Source organism: Chlorocebus sabaeus, chromosome 12 (genome assembly GCF_047675955.1).
Source record: "Chlorocebus sabaeus isolate Y175 chromosome 12, mChlSab1.0.hap1, whole genome shotgun sequence".
Lineage (NCBI taxonomy): Eukaryota > Metazoa > Chordata > Mammalia > Primates > Cercopithecidae > Chlorocebus > Chlorocebus sabaeus.
Genome location: NC_132915.1, coordinates 21,250,463 through 21,268,951, shown reverse-complemented (window position 1 = coordinate 21,268,951; position 18,489 = coordinate 21,250,463). Strand labels below are relative to the sequence as shown.

The 18,489-nt window shown below is 42.7% G+C and overlaps 2 protein-coding genes and 1 non-coding gene across 7 annotated transcripts in view; 2 read left to right on the top strand and 1 right to left on the bottom strand.

Moving 5' to 3' along the window:
* PCSK5 (proprotein convertase subtilisin/kexin type 5) overlaps positions 1-9,281 on the top strand; it is a 462,318-nt gene extending 453,037 nt beyond the window's left edge. For all 3 annotated transcript variants that reach the window (XM_037998500.2, XM_007969534.3, XM_007969533.3), the window contains 3 exons: positions 9-109; positions 3,215-3,401; positions 7,726-9,281. In XM_037998500.2, coding sequence (XP_037854428.2) covers positions 9-109; positions 3,215-3,401; positions 7,726-8,135 — 698 coding nt within the window. In that variant the 3' untranslated portion in view covers positions 8,136-9,281. The remainder of the gene's footprint in view (positions 1-8; positions 110-3,214; positions 3,402-7,725) is intronic.
* LOC119624588 (U7 small nuclear RNA) lies at positions 562-623 on the top strand. Its single transcript, XR_005240747.1, has one exon. It is a non-coding gene; the product is annotated as a U7 small nuclear RNA (small nuclear RNA).
* The window catches only part of RFK (riboflavin kinase), a 36,341-nt gene continuing 23,878 nt past the window's right edge, over positions 6,027-18,489 (bottom strand). For 2 of the 3 annotated variants that reach the window (XM_073021517.1, XM_073021518.1), the window contains 2 exons: positions 9,270-9,380; positions 6,027-8,096 (listed from right to left, as the gene is read on the bottom strand). In XM_073021517.1, coding sequence (XP_072877618.1) covers positions 9,316-9,380 — 65 coding nt within the window. In that variant the 3' untranslated portion in view covers positions 6,027-8,096; positions 9,270-9,315. Of the gene's footprint in view, positions 8,097-9,269; positions 9,381-13,412; positions 13,521-18,489 lie in introns of all 3 variants that reach the window. The other variant, XM_073021516.1, reaches the window with a different exon arrangement.

Here is an 18,489-nt window from a genome sequence, read left to right as displayed (position 1 = left end):
TCTTTCAGGAAAAGGAGCGTTGAATTGCTTATCCTGTGTGTGGAGTTACCACCTCATGGGAGGGATCTGCACCTCGGACTGTCTTGTTGGGGAATACAGAGTGGGAGAGGTATGGAGGGCTAGGGGTGCTGGGCCTTCTGCTCTCTCCAGAGAGGAACATGAGCTTAGTTCCTGCATGTCATTCTGGCCAATCAAAATGTCCCAAAATTCTCATACTATAGAAATACTGTATGTTTAATATTTTAAAATCTTGTACCATTGCATCATGGAATAATGGTGCTACCCACCTGTAGCCTTAACTTTTACTCCAAAGGAACTGAGAAGATCTAAGCTAATGGAGAAGTTAAGTCGTGAGGGCCTTGGAATGAATTCTTTATTTGTTGTTCATCACCATAGAAGTTTCAGTCAACATAAGAATGTTATGTCAGAAATACAAACTATCTTCTCCCTTACTTCTCTCTGGTCTAACCAGAAACATGTGAATAACATAGGAGCAACACAGCTAATGTTGACCTTTTGTTTCCTCTACCTGATCACAGTGTATTAAAAAGGATTCATTTGCAGTGTTACAGCTCTTTTAGAATTTGTACAGCAGGTTTTCTGGTTTCTACCAGAAAACCCCCCATGGAAAAGAAAAGAAAAGAAGAGAACAGAACAGAACAGAACAGAACAGAACAGAACAGAACAGAACAGAAAAGAAAAGAGAGAGGGAGGGAGGGAGGGAGGGAGGGAGGGAGGATGGAAGGAAGGAAGGAAGGAAGGAAGGAAGGAAGGAAGGAAGGAAGGAAGGAGGGAAGGAAGGAAGGAAGGAAGGAAGGAAGGAAGGAAAAAAATGAGGATTCATTTGCCATGGATTTTGAGACCATAATTTTTTTTTTTTTTTTTTTTTTTTTTTTTTTTAAGCCTGGATCTCACTCTCACCCAGGCTGGAGTGCAGTGGCGCAGTTACAGTTCATTGCAGCTTTGACCTCCTGGGCTCAGGTGATCCTGCCAACTCAGCCTCCTGAATATCTGGGACTACCATGTCACTGGTCCCCACCACTTACCCAAAGTTAGCCTTTGGGTTGGGAGTTTCCTCACTATTGTCACTTCTGTGGTTGCCAGAAAGATGCTACCGGAAAGGGGTCCCAATCCAGACCCCAAAAGAGGGTTCTTGGATCTCACACAAGAAAGAATTCAGGGCAAAACCATAGGGCAAAGTGAAAGCAAGTTTATTAAGAAAGTAGAGGAATAAAAGAATGGCTACTGCATAGACACAGCAGCTGTGAGGGCTGCTGCTTGCCCATCTTTATGGTTATTTCTTAATGATATGCTAAACAAAGGATGGATTATTCATGGCTTCCCTTTTTAGACCGTATAGGGTAACTTCCTGATGTTGCCATGGTATTTGTAAACTGTCATGGCGCTGGTAGGAGTGTAGCAGTGAGAACCACAAGAGGTCACTCTCATTGCCATCTTGGTTTAGGTGGGTTTTGGCTGGCTGTTTACTGCAAGCTGTTCTATCAGCAAGGCCTTTATGACTTGTATCTTGTGCCGATGTCCTATCTCATCCTGTAGCTTAGAATGCCTGACCATCTAGGAATGTAGCTCGGTAAGTTTCAGCCTTATTTTACCCAGCCCCTATTCAAGATGGAGTTGCTCTGGTTCAAATGCCTCTGACAACCATGCCCAGCTAATTTTTTGTATTTTTAGTAGAAACGGGGTCTCACCATGTTGCCTAGGCTGGTCTCGAACTCCTGGGCTCAAGTCATCCACCCACCTCAGCCTCCCAAAGTGCTAGGATTACAGGTGTGAGCCACCGCACCCGGCAAGACTACAAATTTCTTGATTGTGTTTTCAAACTTTAGAAAATAAGTAAATTTCCCCATGATGAAATTAACACAAACTAATATATTTACATATGAGTTCTCTTTAAATTCTGGCAACAGCCCTCATTACAGCTTAGAGAAACTGAGGCTCAAAGAGGTTAAATAATGTGTTAAAGATTATATGAGTACAGCCGGGGCAACATGGTGAAACCCCATCTCTACAAAAAATACAAAAAAAGAAAATTAGCTGGACATGGTGGTGTGTGCCTGTAGTCCCAGCTATATGTGGGGCCGAAGCAGGAAGATTGCTTGAATCCGATCACACCAGTGCACTCCAGCGTGGGCAATAAAGTAAGCCCCTGTCTCAAAAAAAAAAAAAAAAAAAAAAATTATATGAGTGGTAAGTAACAAAGCTGGGATTAAACCTGAAGGATGAGATAATATGTGAGATGCAGGATTCAATGAGATAGTAACAGCTGAGAAAGCACCTTCTCAGTGCCTGAAACATGCCAAGGTGCTCAACAAAAGCAATTTCCATTCCTTCTTTTTCTGTCATATCATACTTCCAAAGTTACAGAAGTAAAACAGGAAGGCACCTTCCCTAACCCACATTTCCAGCACCAGTCAAGGAGCAACTTGTCAAGAGGGAAGCCACTTTCTTCTCATCTCTCCACTCTCTTCCTAAAGAGATGTAACTACTTGAGCTACACAGTCACAATCTATATTATTCTGGGGCCTGACCACAATAATCCAGTAACCACAGGGGGCCAAGCAGGTCACAAACATAAATGCTGGGTCAAAGAAAACCACAGTGTAAGCTTGAAGCTTGAAGGAAAGTGGAAATTGATGTATCACCTACATGTTGGTGACATCATAGCAAGTGCTGGGAATTGTGTCAAATAGAAGAGTGGAAAGGGGGGCCATTGCCACGTGGGAGTGATGAATCCAGTGTTGACAGGTCTTCTAGTTTCTAAAGAGAAATTAGGAACGAATTTACATGTGAAATATCCCACTTTTGAGATGTGGGAAATGAATGCAAAATATTTGAAACTGAAAGTCAACAGTGTGGGCCAGACAAAACTAGTCCTTGACCTGAGCTGTCCTTAAGCACAGGAGCTGTCCTTGAGCACAGGAGCTGTCAGCTCCTAACCCAAACTGTTCTAGACGTCTGTTCTCCCACTGTTATTAGCAGATCTCAAAGGGCAGGGCACAGCCATGATTCCACCCCATCACAGACAGTTGGTTCTTTCACCCAGCACAGTTAAAATGGGCTCAGAACACACCATCCTTCTGCTGTCCCCCACATACCTCCCTCCTTATGGAGACAAGATGAAATACCATCTGGGAACTCCAGTGCTTGTTAATCCCTCTGCACTCAGACGGAACCTCTTGATTGCTCTTAACAGGGAGAGAAGTTTAACTGTGAAAAATGCCACGAGAGCTGCATGGAATGCAAGGGACCAGGGGCCAAGAACTGCACCTTGTGCCCCGCCAACCTGGTGCTGCACATGGACGACAGCCGCTGCCTCCACTGCTGCAACACCTCCGATCCCACCAGTGCCCAGGAGTGCTGTGACTGCCAGGACACCACAGGTGAGGGGAGAGCAAGAGCAGCCTGCCGAGGAAGGGCATGTCCTCAGGAAGCCAATGGGAGCAGAGGGAGTGGGGATGGAAAGTTCAGGAGAATCAATATGGCTATCTTTTTATTGAGTGCCTACTATGGGCCTACTGTACTTGAAACTTCATGTCCATTGTCTCACTTCACAAGTAGAGATTATCAGTCCCATTTTATAGACGAGGAGACTGAGGCTCAAAGAGTTTGATTCACATGCCTAAGTCCACACCAGTATTAAAAGTTTCATCTGGAGACTAGGCACGTTGGCTCATGCCTGTAAGTAATCCTAGCACTTTGGGAGGGCGAGGCGGATAGATCGCTTGAGTCTAGGAGCTTGAGACCAGCCTGAGCAACATGGCAAAACTCCATCTCTACTAAAAATACAAAAATTAGCTGGGCGTGGTGGTGCATGCCTATAGTCCCAGCTACTCAGAAGGCTGAGGTGGGAGGATCTCTTGAGCCCAGGAGGCAAAGATTGCAGTGAGCCGAGATCACACCACTGCACTTCAGCCTGGGTGACAGAGCAAGATGCTGGCTCAATTTTTTTTTTAAAAATGGTTCATCTGGAATTAGATGCTCCGCTTGCCTCCAAGACTAGAACTCAAGTAGAGCTAGCATTTTATCTTTATGAATTACTTTGTTCCTTTTTTTATTCTTCCCTCCTGGGAAAAAAGGAAAAGAATCAACTATCAAGGAAGCTGATGTCAATATTATCTTGATTCTGTTGAAGAATCATTCTATGAAAGTCAGCCCAAACCGGGGCCTCTCCTTGGAGACTTATGACATTTTAGAAATGAATTTTTATTGAAGGGTAAGAAGAAGTAAAACCCCCTTTACCAATTTCCAGTCCCTCAGCTATCCTCAAGTCTAACCCCATCCATGTGGGTACTTGGTTCTCATTGGTCATAAACTTAGAAAAATCTCAAACTGAGTGATTTTTTCTTAAAAAAAGAAACATATATTCTTAAAATATACTGTCTAGGCCAGAAGTAGATAATTTCCTTGGGGTCTAGAAGTAACATTCACCTACAAAAAGAGATGCCATATTTCTGAGTTGGTCCATTTGTAAGTAAAGAAAATCCCAGACCCAGGCCGGGCACGTTGGCTCATGCCTGTAATCCCAGCATTTTGGGAGGCCGAGGCGGGTGGATCACCTGAGGTCAGGAGTTCGAGACTAGCCTGACCAACATGGAGAAACCCTGTCTCTACTAAAAATACAAAATTAGCCGGGTGTGGTGGCACATGCCTGTAATCTCAGCTACTAGGGAGGCTGAAGCAGAAGAATTACTTGAACCTGGGAGGCAGAGGTTGCGATGAGCCGAGATCATGCCACTGCACTCCAGACTGGGCAAGAAGAGTGAACCTCCATCAAAAGAAAAAAGAAAATCCCAGACCCATAACTGCTACCAGCCACTTCTTTTTTATTTTTGATCAGCATCTGTCTTTCTTTCTTTCTTTCTCTTTCTTTTCCTTCCTTCCTTCTTTCCTTCCTTCCTTTCTTCCTTCCTTCCTTCCGTCTTCTTTTTTTCTTTCTTTTCTTTCTTTTCACCATTTTTTTTTCTTTTTTTTGATGGAGTCTCACTCTCACCCAGGCTGTAGTGCAATGGCACAATCTCGGCTCACTACAACCTCTGTCTCCCAGGTTCAAGCGATTCTCCTGCCTTAGCCTCCAGAGTAGCTTGGATTACAGGCATGCGCCACCACACCCGGCTAATTTTTGTATTTTTAGTAGAGACAGGTTTCACCATGTTGGCCAGATTGGTCTCGAACTCCTGACTTCAGGTGATCCACCTGCCTCAACCTCCCAAAGTGCTGGGATAACAGGCATGAACCACTGCACCTGGCTTGGTCAGCATTTTCAGTTGGGTTTTAAGTATCATCTTTCCAAAAACATTTTCCTTCTTTCAGCTTTCCCAACCCCATGAGCAGCTGGTTTTCCGTGTTCTTCAGACACACCTACCTTCAGGGTCTGATTGCTAGTATTCATTCTGTGTCAGCTAAGAATAATAACCCTCACAACATTAACGCCTTTAAATGAAACCAGAAGTTTGTGCATGTTGCATGCAGAGTTTCTGAAAGCCTGTTCCAACTAAGAACTATCTTGTCAGCTTTTCTGGTCCCCCTGCAGCTCTTGAAGAGCCACCTGCGGCAATCTACAGAAGTCTAAATGCTCTTGATTACCTGATCCTTCTTTACAGAGACACTCTACCCCTTCAAGGAAACCATATCACAAGGCTAACCCTGACTCTGCAGATCTGGGATGGAGAATAGTAAGCAAGCCATGACTGCATATGGCACCCTAGTAATTGAAACAACATCGAAAGGTTTTTATATTGATTCTACTGCTTCAGGCAGTGTTTATCTCACAGTACCACACACAGATTGCTTATCAATCTCTCCAATGCTTTAATGTTTTCTCCAGGGAAAAATTCTGTGCTGAACTTGCGAATGATGAATGTAATAATGATAGGGCTGTTACTTTAGAAGAAGAAAGTTGGCTTGATAGGTAAAATCCCATGAGAATGAAAACTATGATAAAGTAGAAAACTTGTTTCTCACTAGCAAAAAAGAAAGAGAAATACACAGTCATGATGAATCAGATCTAATTGGTCAATATTTAATAAGCAAAAATCATTGCACCTCGGCAGCAGTGTTATATTTATTTATCTAGTGTGTAGAATGTACCTAGAATTGTTCATGAAATTATCCCCTGAACAAGAGAGATCCAAGAGGTTCAACAAATACTTATGAAAAACCTACGTGTATCTCAGCCTGTACATCCAACATGGCCTGAGAGTTTTTTCTCTGGTTCTTTCATACTCTCATGTGGTGGGTTAAAGAATAGAAGAAAAATAGACATACTACCCAAATCATACCACTTGGATAAATGAATAAGTAAGAAAAATGAGCTCATCCTCCTCACTAAAGTTACAGTTGAATCTTTCCTTCCATGAAACTGTTTTGGTTACTCCATGTTCTCAATCAAGGCATCAAAACAGAGGCTGATGGATGACAGGGGTCGGAGCTCTGGATTTCAAAACTCTTAATAATGGCTGGGTGTGGTGGCTCATGCCCCAGCACTTTGGGAGGCCGAGGGTGGATCACCTGAGGTCAGGAATTCAAGACCAGCCTGGCCGACATGGTGAAACCCCATCTCTACTAAAAATACAAAAGTTAGCAAGCCATGGTGGTGTGCACCTGTAGTCCCAGCTACACAGGAGGCTAAGGCACGAGAATTGCTTGAGCTTGGGAGACAGAGGCTGCAGTAAGCCGAGCTATTGTGCTACGGCACTCCAGCCTGGGCGACAGAGCGATACTCCATCTCAAAAAAAAAAAAAAAAAAAAAACTCTTAATAATGATAGAAAAAAGTTCCCTATCATTCAAGTTGATAGGATTTAAAGATGGTGCTTCCTTTTCTGCCAGGCTAGGAGCACAAAACTCTAAGAAGCCAAAGAACACTTGTCAGAGCCTTTTGTCCTAATGTCTTTAGACTGTAGCATGGAGCTAGGATTCCTGGATTTGAATTCTGATCGCTCCACAAATAAGGTCTTGTCTCCGACAATGTGACAATTCACTTCCTCTCGATGGACTTCAGTTTCCTCAAATGTCAAACAACAAATTGGCCTAAGTAATTTCTAAGGCCCCACATGGCTCTCGGAGTCAGTAGTTTTATAAATTATCTGCTCTTGCCCTTACGTGGTGGGACAGTTGTCTTGGCCCAGGCTTAAGGGTACCTTGGGAGAGGACTCAGTCTTAGAAAAGAAGTTGGAATTGAGAAAGAAAACAGAGCATTTAGCAATAACTAAAGCTTGGTCCAAGATGAAATGTTTTCTTAGGAGGGAAATAGAAGAATCAGTTGATAAGGTTGGACACTTGGTGAGTGACCTATGAGGTACGGGGATAAGGGAACTCCCTTTGGATGGCAAACTGACCTTTCTAGAAGGATTTATTGGCTTCATCAGACATAGGCTAGGATTCTATACAGTGGTATGGCTTCTAGGAAAATTAGAGACAGGCCGGGTGCAGTGGTTCACGTCTGTAATCCCAGCACTTTGGGAGACCAAGGTGGGAGGATCTCTTGAGCCCAAGAGTTTGAGACCAGCAGGCTAACATAGTGAGAAGCTGTCTCTACAAAAAATTAAAATTAAAATTAAAAAAAGAGGAAAATCAGAGACAGTGATTCTACCATTTTCAATTTTTAAAATAAAGGTGAAATTCTGTACTTCAGAATCTAATTTTCTCTATTCTATTTCTTCCACTTTTTCCCTCTTGCCTCTTCCCTTGGGATCTTCCTCCAACAGAAGAGTGCATCCTTCGAACAAGCAAGGTTAGGCCTGCAGCTGAGCACTTCAAGACAGCTCTATTAATCACCTCCTCTGTGATGCTGGCACTTCTGCTCGGGGCAGCTGTGGTCGTGTGGAAGAAATCTCGTGGCCGAGTCCAGCCAGCAGCAAAGGCCGGCTATGAAAAGCTGGCCAACCCCAACAAGTCTTACTCCTCCTATAAGAGCAGCTATGGAGAGAGCACCAGCTTTGAAGAGGATCAGGTGATTGAGTACAGGGATCGGGACTATGATGAGGATGATGATGATGACATCGTCTACATGGGCCAGGATGGCACAGTCTACCGGAAATTTAAGTATGGGCTGCTGGATGACGATGACGAAGATGAGCTGGAATACGATGACGAGAGTTACTCCTACTACCAGTAAACAGGCACCCCCCACCACCACCACCATTCCACTCTCAGGCATGCCTGTGAGCATCACTGTTTTTGGTTTTATCCCCACACCTGGCTGATGTGTGAGTGTTTCTATTTGTCTTCGTTAACCATGAATCCAACCAGAATATGTAAGAATGATGAAATACTTTGTTCTTTTGAGTGGCTAAACTCAATTAACAGTTCCTGTTCAACCATAATTGAAGAGCAAGCATAAAATTCAGAGGAATTTTCCTCAAAATAATGTGTCAAGACACAAAAATGCAGGAAGTAAAAACAAATGAGATTTGTACAAACTCTTCTATGTGATTGAAAAAAAAAAAAAAAAAAAAGGACAGTAGATCTACAGAAATTCTGCTTCCAAGCTGCATTGTGGAGGTGTCTGCTGCCTCCTGGTATTCTAACTTTTCTTTATCTAATTTTGGGGATAATGGAGGTACAAAGGACTTGTTGGTTTGGTGGTGTTTTTCTCCCCTTTAGCTGTCTTTAGGCAGAGATTTTTTTTGTAAGGGCCAAGAAAAGAGGGCTCTTATCAATTGACTCCAGGCCACCTCTGGTGAGCAGAAGAGACCACCTGGGCTGGGCTGCTCAGGACCTACTTGAGATAAGGGAAGAAAAGAGAAGGTGCATCATAGCTGAGGAGTCATGAGGTCCCCAGGCCCTAGTTCCTCCGCAGGAATCCACAGTCACAACGTTTCTAAAGGCAGAGCAAGCCCAGCGAGAAAGAAATCACTGAGTTTCCAGGAACTGCACTCTCATGATTTTCTGGGTACTTTTCGCCTGGGAGTTGCCTGGGATGTCATCAGGTAAGACATCAAATAATAAAAGAGAAATAGCAGTGTGAACCTAACATAAAATGGAATAAAATGACAAACACTTCATCTACTCTAAAAAATTCAGAGCTTTCCTTCATCAACAACCCATCACAAAACCGTGGGCTCTCCATAGAAAGAGTTGGAATCGAGTCTAACGTGGAAAAAAAAAAATCCCAATATGCTGCTCACAAGCTGTACTTTGGCTGCTGACCAGCCTTCCAGCACCGCTCATCACTATGATTTTTGTTTCTAGACTTCCTAGGCTTCCCTTTTTCCATTCTTCTGTCAAGTGTGTTCTTGGATTCACGTACCTGAGGACAGTTTTTCTCCAGATTGTAACACAGAGAGGGGCTCTTGCTATGCAAAATGATGTTGGCAGGGTCTTACAGATTTCCTTGTCAAAGCAGACCTTACAGGCAGTACTAGGAATGGAGCACCAGAAAGCAAAAGTGACATTTTCAGAGAATGATGATAATTATAATCTATTGCACACCTACTACCAGATAACAAGCTAAGTAATTCCCCCCCAAAAATGCCCCACTTACCCATTTTGGTACTTACCATACTCCCATGAGGCTGGTATGGCTATTATTCTGTTCTTGTAGGAAACCTAAGGCTTACTAGAGGTTAGATAACTAGCCCAAGGTCATGCAAAGCTCATCAAGATTCAAGAAAAAAGAATGACTACCCTAAAGCATGTGTTCTTGTAACTATGCTAGTGACATAAGGTGGGAAATAAGCATCCTAAATATAAAGGCAAGCCTATTATTTTAGTCTATAATATCAATCTTATCTTTACTAAATTCATGTATTTTCTTTTTTTAACATAATGTATCACTGACACAGAAAATCTTTATGAAGAAGTCTTCAGTTTACTAAAGGCTTGTGTTTCTTTAGAGGAAAGCTCTTAAAACAGGGCTGACAAACAGTCTCTGGAAAGAGGCAGCTAGTAAGTACATTAGGCTTTCTTGGCCAGAAAGTCTTGTCATAACCACTCAGCTTTGCTATTGTAGCATGAATGCAGCTGTACATAATGGATGAGTGAACTGTGCTTCAATAAAACCTTCTTTATGGACACTGAAATTTGAATTTCAGATAATTTTATTCTTCTTTTGATTTTTTTCAACCTTTTAAAAATTTAAAAATGCAAAAACTGTTCTTAATTAACAGCATTACAAGAACAGGTGGTGGGTCGGATTTGGCCAACAGGCTATACTTTGCTGACTTTATCTTTAAAACACTTTTCAGAGATCATACACGTACATGTATGATATGCCTTCAAAATTTTTGATCATTTAAAATTATCTCCTTGGCCAGGCATGGTGGCTCATACCCGTAATCCCAGAACTTTTGGAGACTGAGGCAGGCAGATCACCTGAGGTCAGGAGTTTGAGACTAGCTTGGCCAACATGGTGAAACCCCATCTCTACTAAAAATACAATAAAAAGCTGGGCGTGTTGGTGCACACCTGTAATCCCAGCTACTCAGGAGGCTGAGGCAGGCAAATCACTTGAGCCTGGGAGGCAAAGGTTGCAGTGAGCTGAGATGGCACCAGTTCACTCCAGCCTGGGTGACAGAGCAAGACTCTGTCTCAAAAAAAAATAGCTAAATAAATAAATAAATAAAATTATCTCCTTGCCAGGAGTGGTGGTTCGTGCCTGTAACCCCAGCACTTTGGGAGACTGAGGCAGGAGGATTGCTTGAGCCCAGGAGTTCGACATCAGCCTTGGGCAACATAGTGAGACCCCCATGTCTACAAATTTTAAAAATTAGCCAGGCATGGTGGCAAGTGCCTGTAGTCTCAGCTACTCAGGAGGCTGAGGTGGAAGGATCACTTGAACCCCAGAGGTCAAGGCTGCAGTGACCTGTGATCTTGCTATTGCACTTCAGCCTGAGTGACAGAGCTAAGACCCTCTCTCAAAATAAATACATAACATTATCTCTTCAAAATGTATCTGAAGCCCTGATAGTTCTCCTTTCAATCCTTAGAAACATATAAAAATATATGCACGATAGCCATCATATCAATGGAAGACTTTCTCATCTCTGTAGTTGCAGTTAGCTTACAAAAACAAGCAATTTTGCTTATACTTTGTTGTTCATCTTCCATGATAATTCTAAAGCTCTGATAGACTGAGTTTGACATTTTTTTCTGTAAACTAGAAATTGTTTTCTATGAAAAAAAATCTGTGTTTATGATACACAGTTAAAGATTGGTTGAGGTTGAGATGAACTTCAATACTGAGAAAAATTGTGGTGTTCCTCTATGTGGCCTGCAATGAAAAGAAGGTTCATGCTTGTGTATTGAGGTTTGACATCTTTCCTTCTTTATTTTTAGTCATGCAACGTCATTCTCAGATGGCTTTTGAATACTATGCTAATGACTATCTAAATAGATAAATATGTGGTTGGAAAACAAAGTCACCTTTTAGTTTTCTGCTTGTAAATCACTTGGAAATATTAAGAGAATCCTTGTAGACTGGAAACACACCAAGAGGCTGGGTAAAGCATGGAAGGTTCTAGTTAATAGAAAGTAATTTTAAAATTGGAAATAAAATTAAATCAAGACCAGATAATTCTATGGAGACTTACTTATTAAAGAACTATTTCTGAGCATTTTTATGTGATTAGCATTACATTTTACCGAGTAACAGATACACAACAATAACAGTGCTATTTTTTTCTCCTTTTAATCTACCTATACCCGAAGTCTAAGCTAGTCTTATCAATTCTGAATTTTGTCTCCTAAAAATCAGCTCAATCTGTCTTTCTGTCTCATCAGCACTGACTCAGTCTAAGGGAGGAGACCACCCCTCATACTGTCTTATGCCCAATTTCTGCCTCCAAAGAAAGAAGTCGTAAAAACTAAAAGGCAGAAATGAAATCCACAGGCAGACGGCCCGGTACCAAGCCCTGGGCCTGGTAGTTAAAGACTGACCCCGACCTAACCGGTTATGTTATCTATAGATTCCAGACATTGTATGCAAGAGCACTGTAAAAATCCCTGTCCTGTTCTGTTCCGTTCTGATTACCGGTGCATGCAGTCCCCAGTCACGTACCCCCTGCTTGCTCAATCAATCACGACCCTCTCACACTTAGAGTTGTGAGCCCTTAAAAGGGACAGGAATTGCTCACTCGGGAGCTTGGCTCTTGAGACAGGAGTCTTACCAATGCTCCTGGCCGAATAAACTGCTTCCTTCTTTAACTCTGTGTCTGAGGAGTTTTGTCTGCGGCTTGTCCTGCTACACATCAGGCCCTCAGTGTTTCTCATCCAGACCACTCATACTTCTTCCTGAAGTATTGTGCAGCTTTAATCTCTTTTACTTTTTCTCCTGGTGTATTTTCTACCCTGCCATCAAAGGTCATTTCTAAACTTCTTCAGATAATCCCATTCCAGGGTCCCCGTCACCCACAGTATTTATGACATTCAAAACTTTGCTACATATGGCCACTGGCTCTGTCTCTGAACTTATCATCCTCAATTTCCTGGCCCCCTCCTTACTTCCTAGCTGCTTCATCATGCTCCAACAGTACTGAATTGCTTCTACGTTCTCCAGGATAATATCCTGCTATCTCATGCCCTTGGGCACATATTGTTTACTCTCCTTGGAATATTCTTCTCCCACCTTAACCAGCTGGAAAATTCCTAACCTTCCTTGAAAAGTCACATTTCCTTATAACCTGATTTTTGAGAAAGTTAATCACTTTCTCCCATCTCTGCTACCTAGATATCTGTGCCTATAGTTTTTCATATCACCTTGTGATGTAATTGTTAGATTACAAAGCTGTATCCACTGAAAGACTAGGTACTCCTATAGGCAGCTACTGTTTCTTTTCTAGAACCCAGCACACTGCCCAGCAATTGCTTAACAATCAAGAATGACTGGTAGAATTGAATTTTAAGAAGACAAGACTCAAAGATATGGAGAAATCATCTAGGCCCTACGTTGTATATGCAGTGCACTCCTGTTTAATCCCAACAGTAAATGGTAAGGAGGGGAGGAGGTGGTGCCAGTTAAGCATGAAATAGTTACAAATTAGAGCATACAGATGTGGCTTCATGGAAAGATTTGTGCTTGGACTTAATTTGAAAAAGAGGATGGAGGCAGGATTCTTTGAAGAAGGCACTGGAGTTTACCTGACTTTTATGATAATAATTATAACAATCAATGACCAAGTATTTGTTAAGTGTCTAGCATGTGCCCAGCACTATTCTAGTTACTGGAAAAACAGCAACTGGGATCCATCAGATTTGAGGCCTCATGAAACTTTCAATCTAGTTGATACAGGAGCTAGAAAGAAATTATTCAGGCAGATAGTAAGGGTGAGAGAGTCCTCGATAAGATTTCCTTTTCATAAAAAGCAGCCCAAAAAATCAAGGTGCAGGCATAGATAAGCAAGCTAAAAGCCTCCATAGGTAACCGCCAGCAGCTGTGCCAATAGAAAAGGGATACCTGGAAGGCAGGTATATTCAGCACGGAGATCCTCTTTTTCCTTTTCTTTGTCACCACATGTGCAGTAAAAAAGCAGACAACATGGCACCAGCCAGGTAGAGACCCCATCTGCATAATCAAAGATTAGGGTGGGATAGCCATCTTCTTTGCACACTATGCAAATGGTATGCCTGGTCCGACCAACCTCTCAGGCCCTGTGTAAATCAGACACCACCTCCTCAAGCTCCTCTGCAAAATCCCATGCATTTCACCATGAAACCGGAAGACCCACTCGGCCGCCCCTCTCTCTCTGCAGGAGAGAGCTATTCTCTTTTTCTTTCCCTGGTTAAATCTCTGCTCTTAAACTCACTTCTTACGTGTCCGTATCCCCGATTTCCCTGGCATGAGATGACGAACTTCGGGTATTTACCTCAGACAATGATGCTGATTTATAGTTAGGGAGAAAACAGCTACCGTGTTTAATGACATCTGTGGGCCAGGCATGGTCTTTGGCACTTCACTTGTATGATGATCTTATTGACTCCTTACAACACAAATGCTGTAAGGTAAGTAATATGATCCCTCTTCACGAATGAGGAAGGGAGGCTCGGTGATGATACTTAAAGTGCTCTAAGTCAAAGTGTCTGCAAATGGTCAAACTGGAATTTGAATCTAGGACTCTCTGATTCCTGTTTTTTTCTGCTCTACCACTCGGCTGTTATGCAAAGAATTAGCCTAGCCTTTGTCGGTAATCCCTGAACCCTATTTTGGGATTAGTTTGAGCTGGGTGGAATTTACTATAATGATGAGTCACTACAAGGCAATGCCAGTGAGGTCCTAAAGGGAGCCTGCAGTTCAGGTGCACAATCTCATCTAGAGGCACGGAGATGAGGATCGGTAAACAAAGAAATAAGTTTAGGTGACTGTAAATATTAATGCTATGTAACTATGTTTCAACCCACTAAAAAGTATTCATGAGAGGTTCTACCCCATAAAAGAAAAAATATCTGAAGAATTATGAATTTCCAAATGTGGATTCAGAGGTGGCATCAACTGGAGGTAAAATATTTAGAAAAACTGAAGGTAAAGACTTCAGGTGCTCAATACATACTTCTGACATTAGATCTCTCAAGATCTGTTCAGAGTTAACAAGGTTTGCTTTAGAATTCTCAAAAAAACAAACTGCTCCATGTCCTACCCAAGTGAGGAACCAAGTTTAGATGCCATTAATTGAAATACATAGTGGCCTTCATTTTACACTGTCACATAAGAAGTACAGGCCAGCCACAATGGCTCACGCTTGTAATCCTAGCACTTCGGGAAGCCAAGGCGGGTGGATCACCTGAGGTCAGGAGTTCAAGACCAGCCTGGCCAACATGGCAAAACCCCATCTCTCCTAAAAATACTAAAATTAGCCAGATGTGGTGGTGGGTGCCTGTAATCCCAGCTACTAGGGAGGCTGAGGCAGGAGAATCACTTGAACCCAAGGGGCGGAGGTTGCAGTGAACCGAGATTGCACCACTTCACTCCAGCCTGGGTAAAAGAGCAAAACACTCTCCAAAAAAAAAGAAGTACAGATAAGACTGTATCAAAAAAGAAATAGAATTTCTATAAATGCATGTTTGGCCTATATAGACTTCAGATCTAACATGATCACCACACATTAACAAGATGTAATTTAGCAAGGCACTCTGAGAATGAATAAACAAGATTAAAATTTCAGGTTATATTTTGGGGTTTTAAAGCCACTAATGCCACCTTGTATTGTTCTCAAACACAGGCAAAAAAAAAAAAGTCATGAAGGTAAAGAAAGTTAATGACCAGATGTTTTGCTCATCTCTGTGCTAGTGCCCAGCACACTACATGGTACAAAGGCAAATATTTGCTGAGTGATTATAGACATGAAAATGCTTGTATATGTGTGCCTCCTAAGAGTAGAAGCCATGGAACTGGGTTCCATGGCCAAACTTAGCTGTAAGGAAGGCTGGAAAGCAATTATGTGATAAAGGGTAATGAGATTAAATCATGACTCATCTTCTGGGGCTTTGCAGCTCTGAATAAAAACCAATTTTTATTATCACGGAAGAGGAGAGTAGGACAGAGTAGCTGTTAGGTCACCAGCAACTAAGAATACCTATCCTATCCTCAAGACCTCGTTTGTATTTTTTTAATTTTTTTAATTAAAAAAAAAGAATGTATATCACTCTAACAAAAGTGTTGACTGAGAAAAACTGATCCCAGCCTGCAAGGGAAATTATATAAGGCTTATTAGATGAAGCAAATATCTGTTTGTGAAAGAGAGGATTATAATACAAGATCAGAATACGATTGAGGATGGAGAATTCCCATCCCTCTAAGTTACTGTTACCAAGTGAAGCCACCGTAGGGGCTAGCAGTGTAATTCCGGACCTGGTGCAGACATTGCTGTGTCATTTAATTTGATTTTAATGTAAACGATAGAAAATTCAAACCAAACTCACTTAAATACAAAAAAAAAAATTTATTGGCTCAATTAAAAAGTGTAGAGGGCCCGGCATGGTGGCTCACCCTCCCAGCACTTTGGGAGGCCCAGGTGGGAGGACTGCTTGAGCCCAGGAGTTTGAGGTCAACCTGGACAACATGGCTGAAACCCCATCTCTACAAAAAATACAAAAATTAGCCAGGTATGGTGGCACAGGTCTGTAATCCCAGCTACTCGGGAGGCTGAGGTGGGGGGATTGCTTGAGCCCAGCAGGTTGAGACTGCAGTGAGCCATGATCACACCACTGCATTCCAGTCTGGACGACAGAGCAAGACCTTATCTCAAAACAAAAACAACTGAACATAGTGGCACAGCCTATTGTCCCAGCGACTGGGGAGGCTGAAGCTAGAGGACTGCTTGAACCCAAGAGTTTGAGGCTTCAATGAACTATGATTGCACCACTTAACTCCAGCCTGCAGGACAGAGTGAAGCCCTGTCTCTTACAGAAAAAACAAAAGTGTAGGGTTAGGGGTGGGATGAGCTACTGCTGGAAATGAACAAGCCATGTCCCCAGTACCAGTTTGTCTCCACCTCTCTCTCCTGGCTTTTGCTACCTTGGCTCCACTCTCACTGGAGTCTCCCTAAACACTGGCAAGATGGCTGCCGCCAGTGCCGGACTTTGCATTCTCTTTGGTCCACATCCAAAAGGAAAAAGGCCTTAGCTCTGATCCAAGTCTCTGAAAAGCTTTCCTGGTATCTCATTGGCTTAGAAAAGGCATTTTCCTGTTTCTATGGTGTAAGTACTCTCATCATGGCCAATTTCAAGCCTCACCTGCCATACCACTGAATGCAGGGTGAGAAAGAAACGGAAAAAAGCAAACCATTATATAGTATTTCTGCCATACAAATGCATTAGATGTAAATAATCTCAAGAGCATAGATAATAATAAAATGTAAACTTCAAAAAGATGAGTTGGGGGGCATTTTTTACGTTTTTAATATAACTTCTTTAGTTGAAAGTTTTTCTAACTTAACTTTTAATGATAGCCGTATCTAACAAGTGACCCTCAGGATGGGCACAGTGGTTCACGCCCATAATCCCCACACTTTGGGAGGCCAAGGCAGGTGGATCACTTGAGGTCAGGAGTTCGAGACCAGCCTGGCCAACATGGTGGAACCTTGTCTCCATAAAAAATAGAAAAATTAGCTGGGCTTGGTGGCGGGCACCTGTAATCCCAGCTATGTGGGGGGCTGAGGCAGAAGGATTGCTTGAATCTGGGAGGTAGAGGTTGCAGTGAGCCGAGATTGCCCTGTTGCACTCCAGCCTGTGCAACAGAGCGAGACTCCATGTCAAAATAAATAAATAAATAAATAAATAAATAAAGTACTCTTAAAAATATAATTTTTCCAGAAGTCTAGAACATACTACTCTTTTCTAAGTAGAATCTTCTCCTCTGTGATTTTTCTCTCAGTATCAAATCTCTTATCCAGAATTTCCTCTTTTTTTCTCATTTATTTCCACACTCCAGTGCTATGAGAGGGCAATACAAAATTTTTAATAATGTCTTAGTAACTCTCCTGCCTCAGCCTCCCAGTAGCTGAGATTACAGGCGCACACCACCGCACCAGCTAAACTTTGTATTTTTAGTAGAGATGGGGTTTGTCATGTTGGCCAGGCTGGTCTCGAACTACTGAGCTCAGGTGATCCACCTGCCTCGGCCTGGGATTACAGGTGTGAGCCACCACACCGGGCCAGCAAACACTGTTTTAATTATGGTATACAATTCTGGAGTTCTGTCCACTACCACCTGCACGAACATCAGCAATTTCATGTGTTACTTGGTAAGAGAGTAAGCCAATGTCTTCATTTTCTTTTTTTTTTTCTTTTGTTTCTTCTTCTTCTTCTTCTTTTTTTTTTTTTTTTTTTTTGAGACAGAGTTTTGCTCTCGTTGCCCAGGATGGAGTGCAATGGCGCCATCTTGGCTCACTGCAACCTCCACCTCCCCGGTTCAAGCAATTCTCCTGCCTCAGCCTCCTGAATAGCTGGGATTACAGGCATGCGCCACCACACCCAGCTAATTTTGCATTTTTAGTAGAGACGGGGTTTCCCCACGTTGGCCACTCTGCTCTCGAACTCCTGACCTCAGGTGATCCCCCTGCCTCGGCCTCCCAAAGTGCTGGGATTACAGGCGTGAGCCACTGTGCCTCGCCTTATTTTCCATTGCTGCATTTAAAAAAGTACCACAATTTAGCTACTCTAAACAACACACATTTGTTATCTTAAAGTCAGAAGACCAGGTGGGCTCCCCTGGGTTTTCGGCTTAGTTCTACTCCAGGGCGAAATCAAGGTGTCAGCCAGGCTGGCCTCTTATTGAAGGCACTGGAGGTGAGTTGTTTTCCAAGGTATTCAGGTGGCTGGCAGATTGTTTCTGGCGGCTAGAGGACCAAGGTTTCTTTTCTGGCTGTCAGCCAGGGGTCACTTTCTGCTCCTAAAGGGAGCTCCCTGGTTTTGTGCTTGGCTCCCTCCTCTTCAAAGCCTGCAACTGTGCTTAGAATCCTTTTCATAGTCTGAATCTTTCTGACTTTGCTTCTACCACCAGCTGGAGATAACTCTGTGTGATTAGATTAGACCCACCT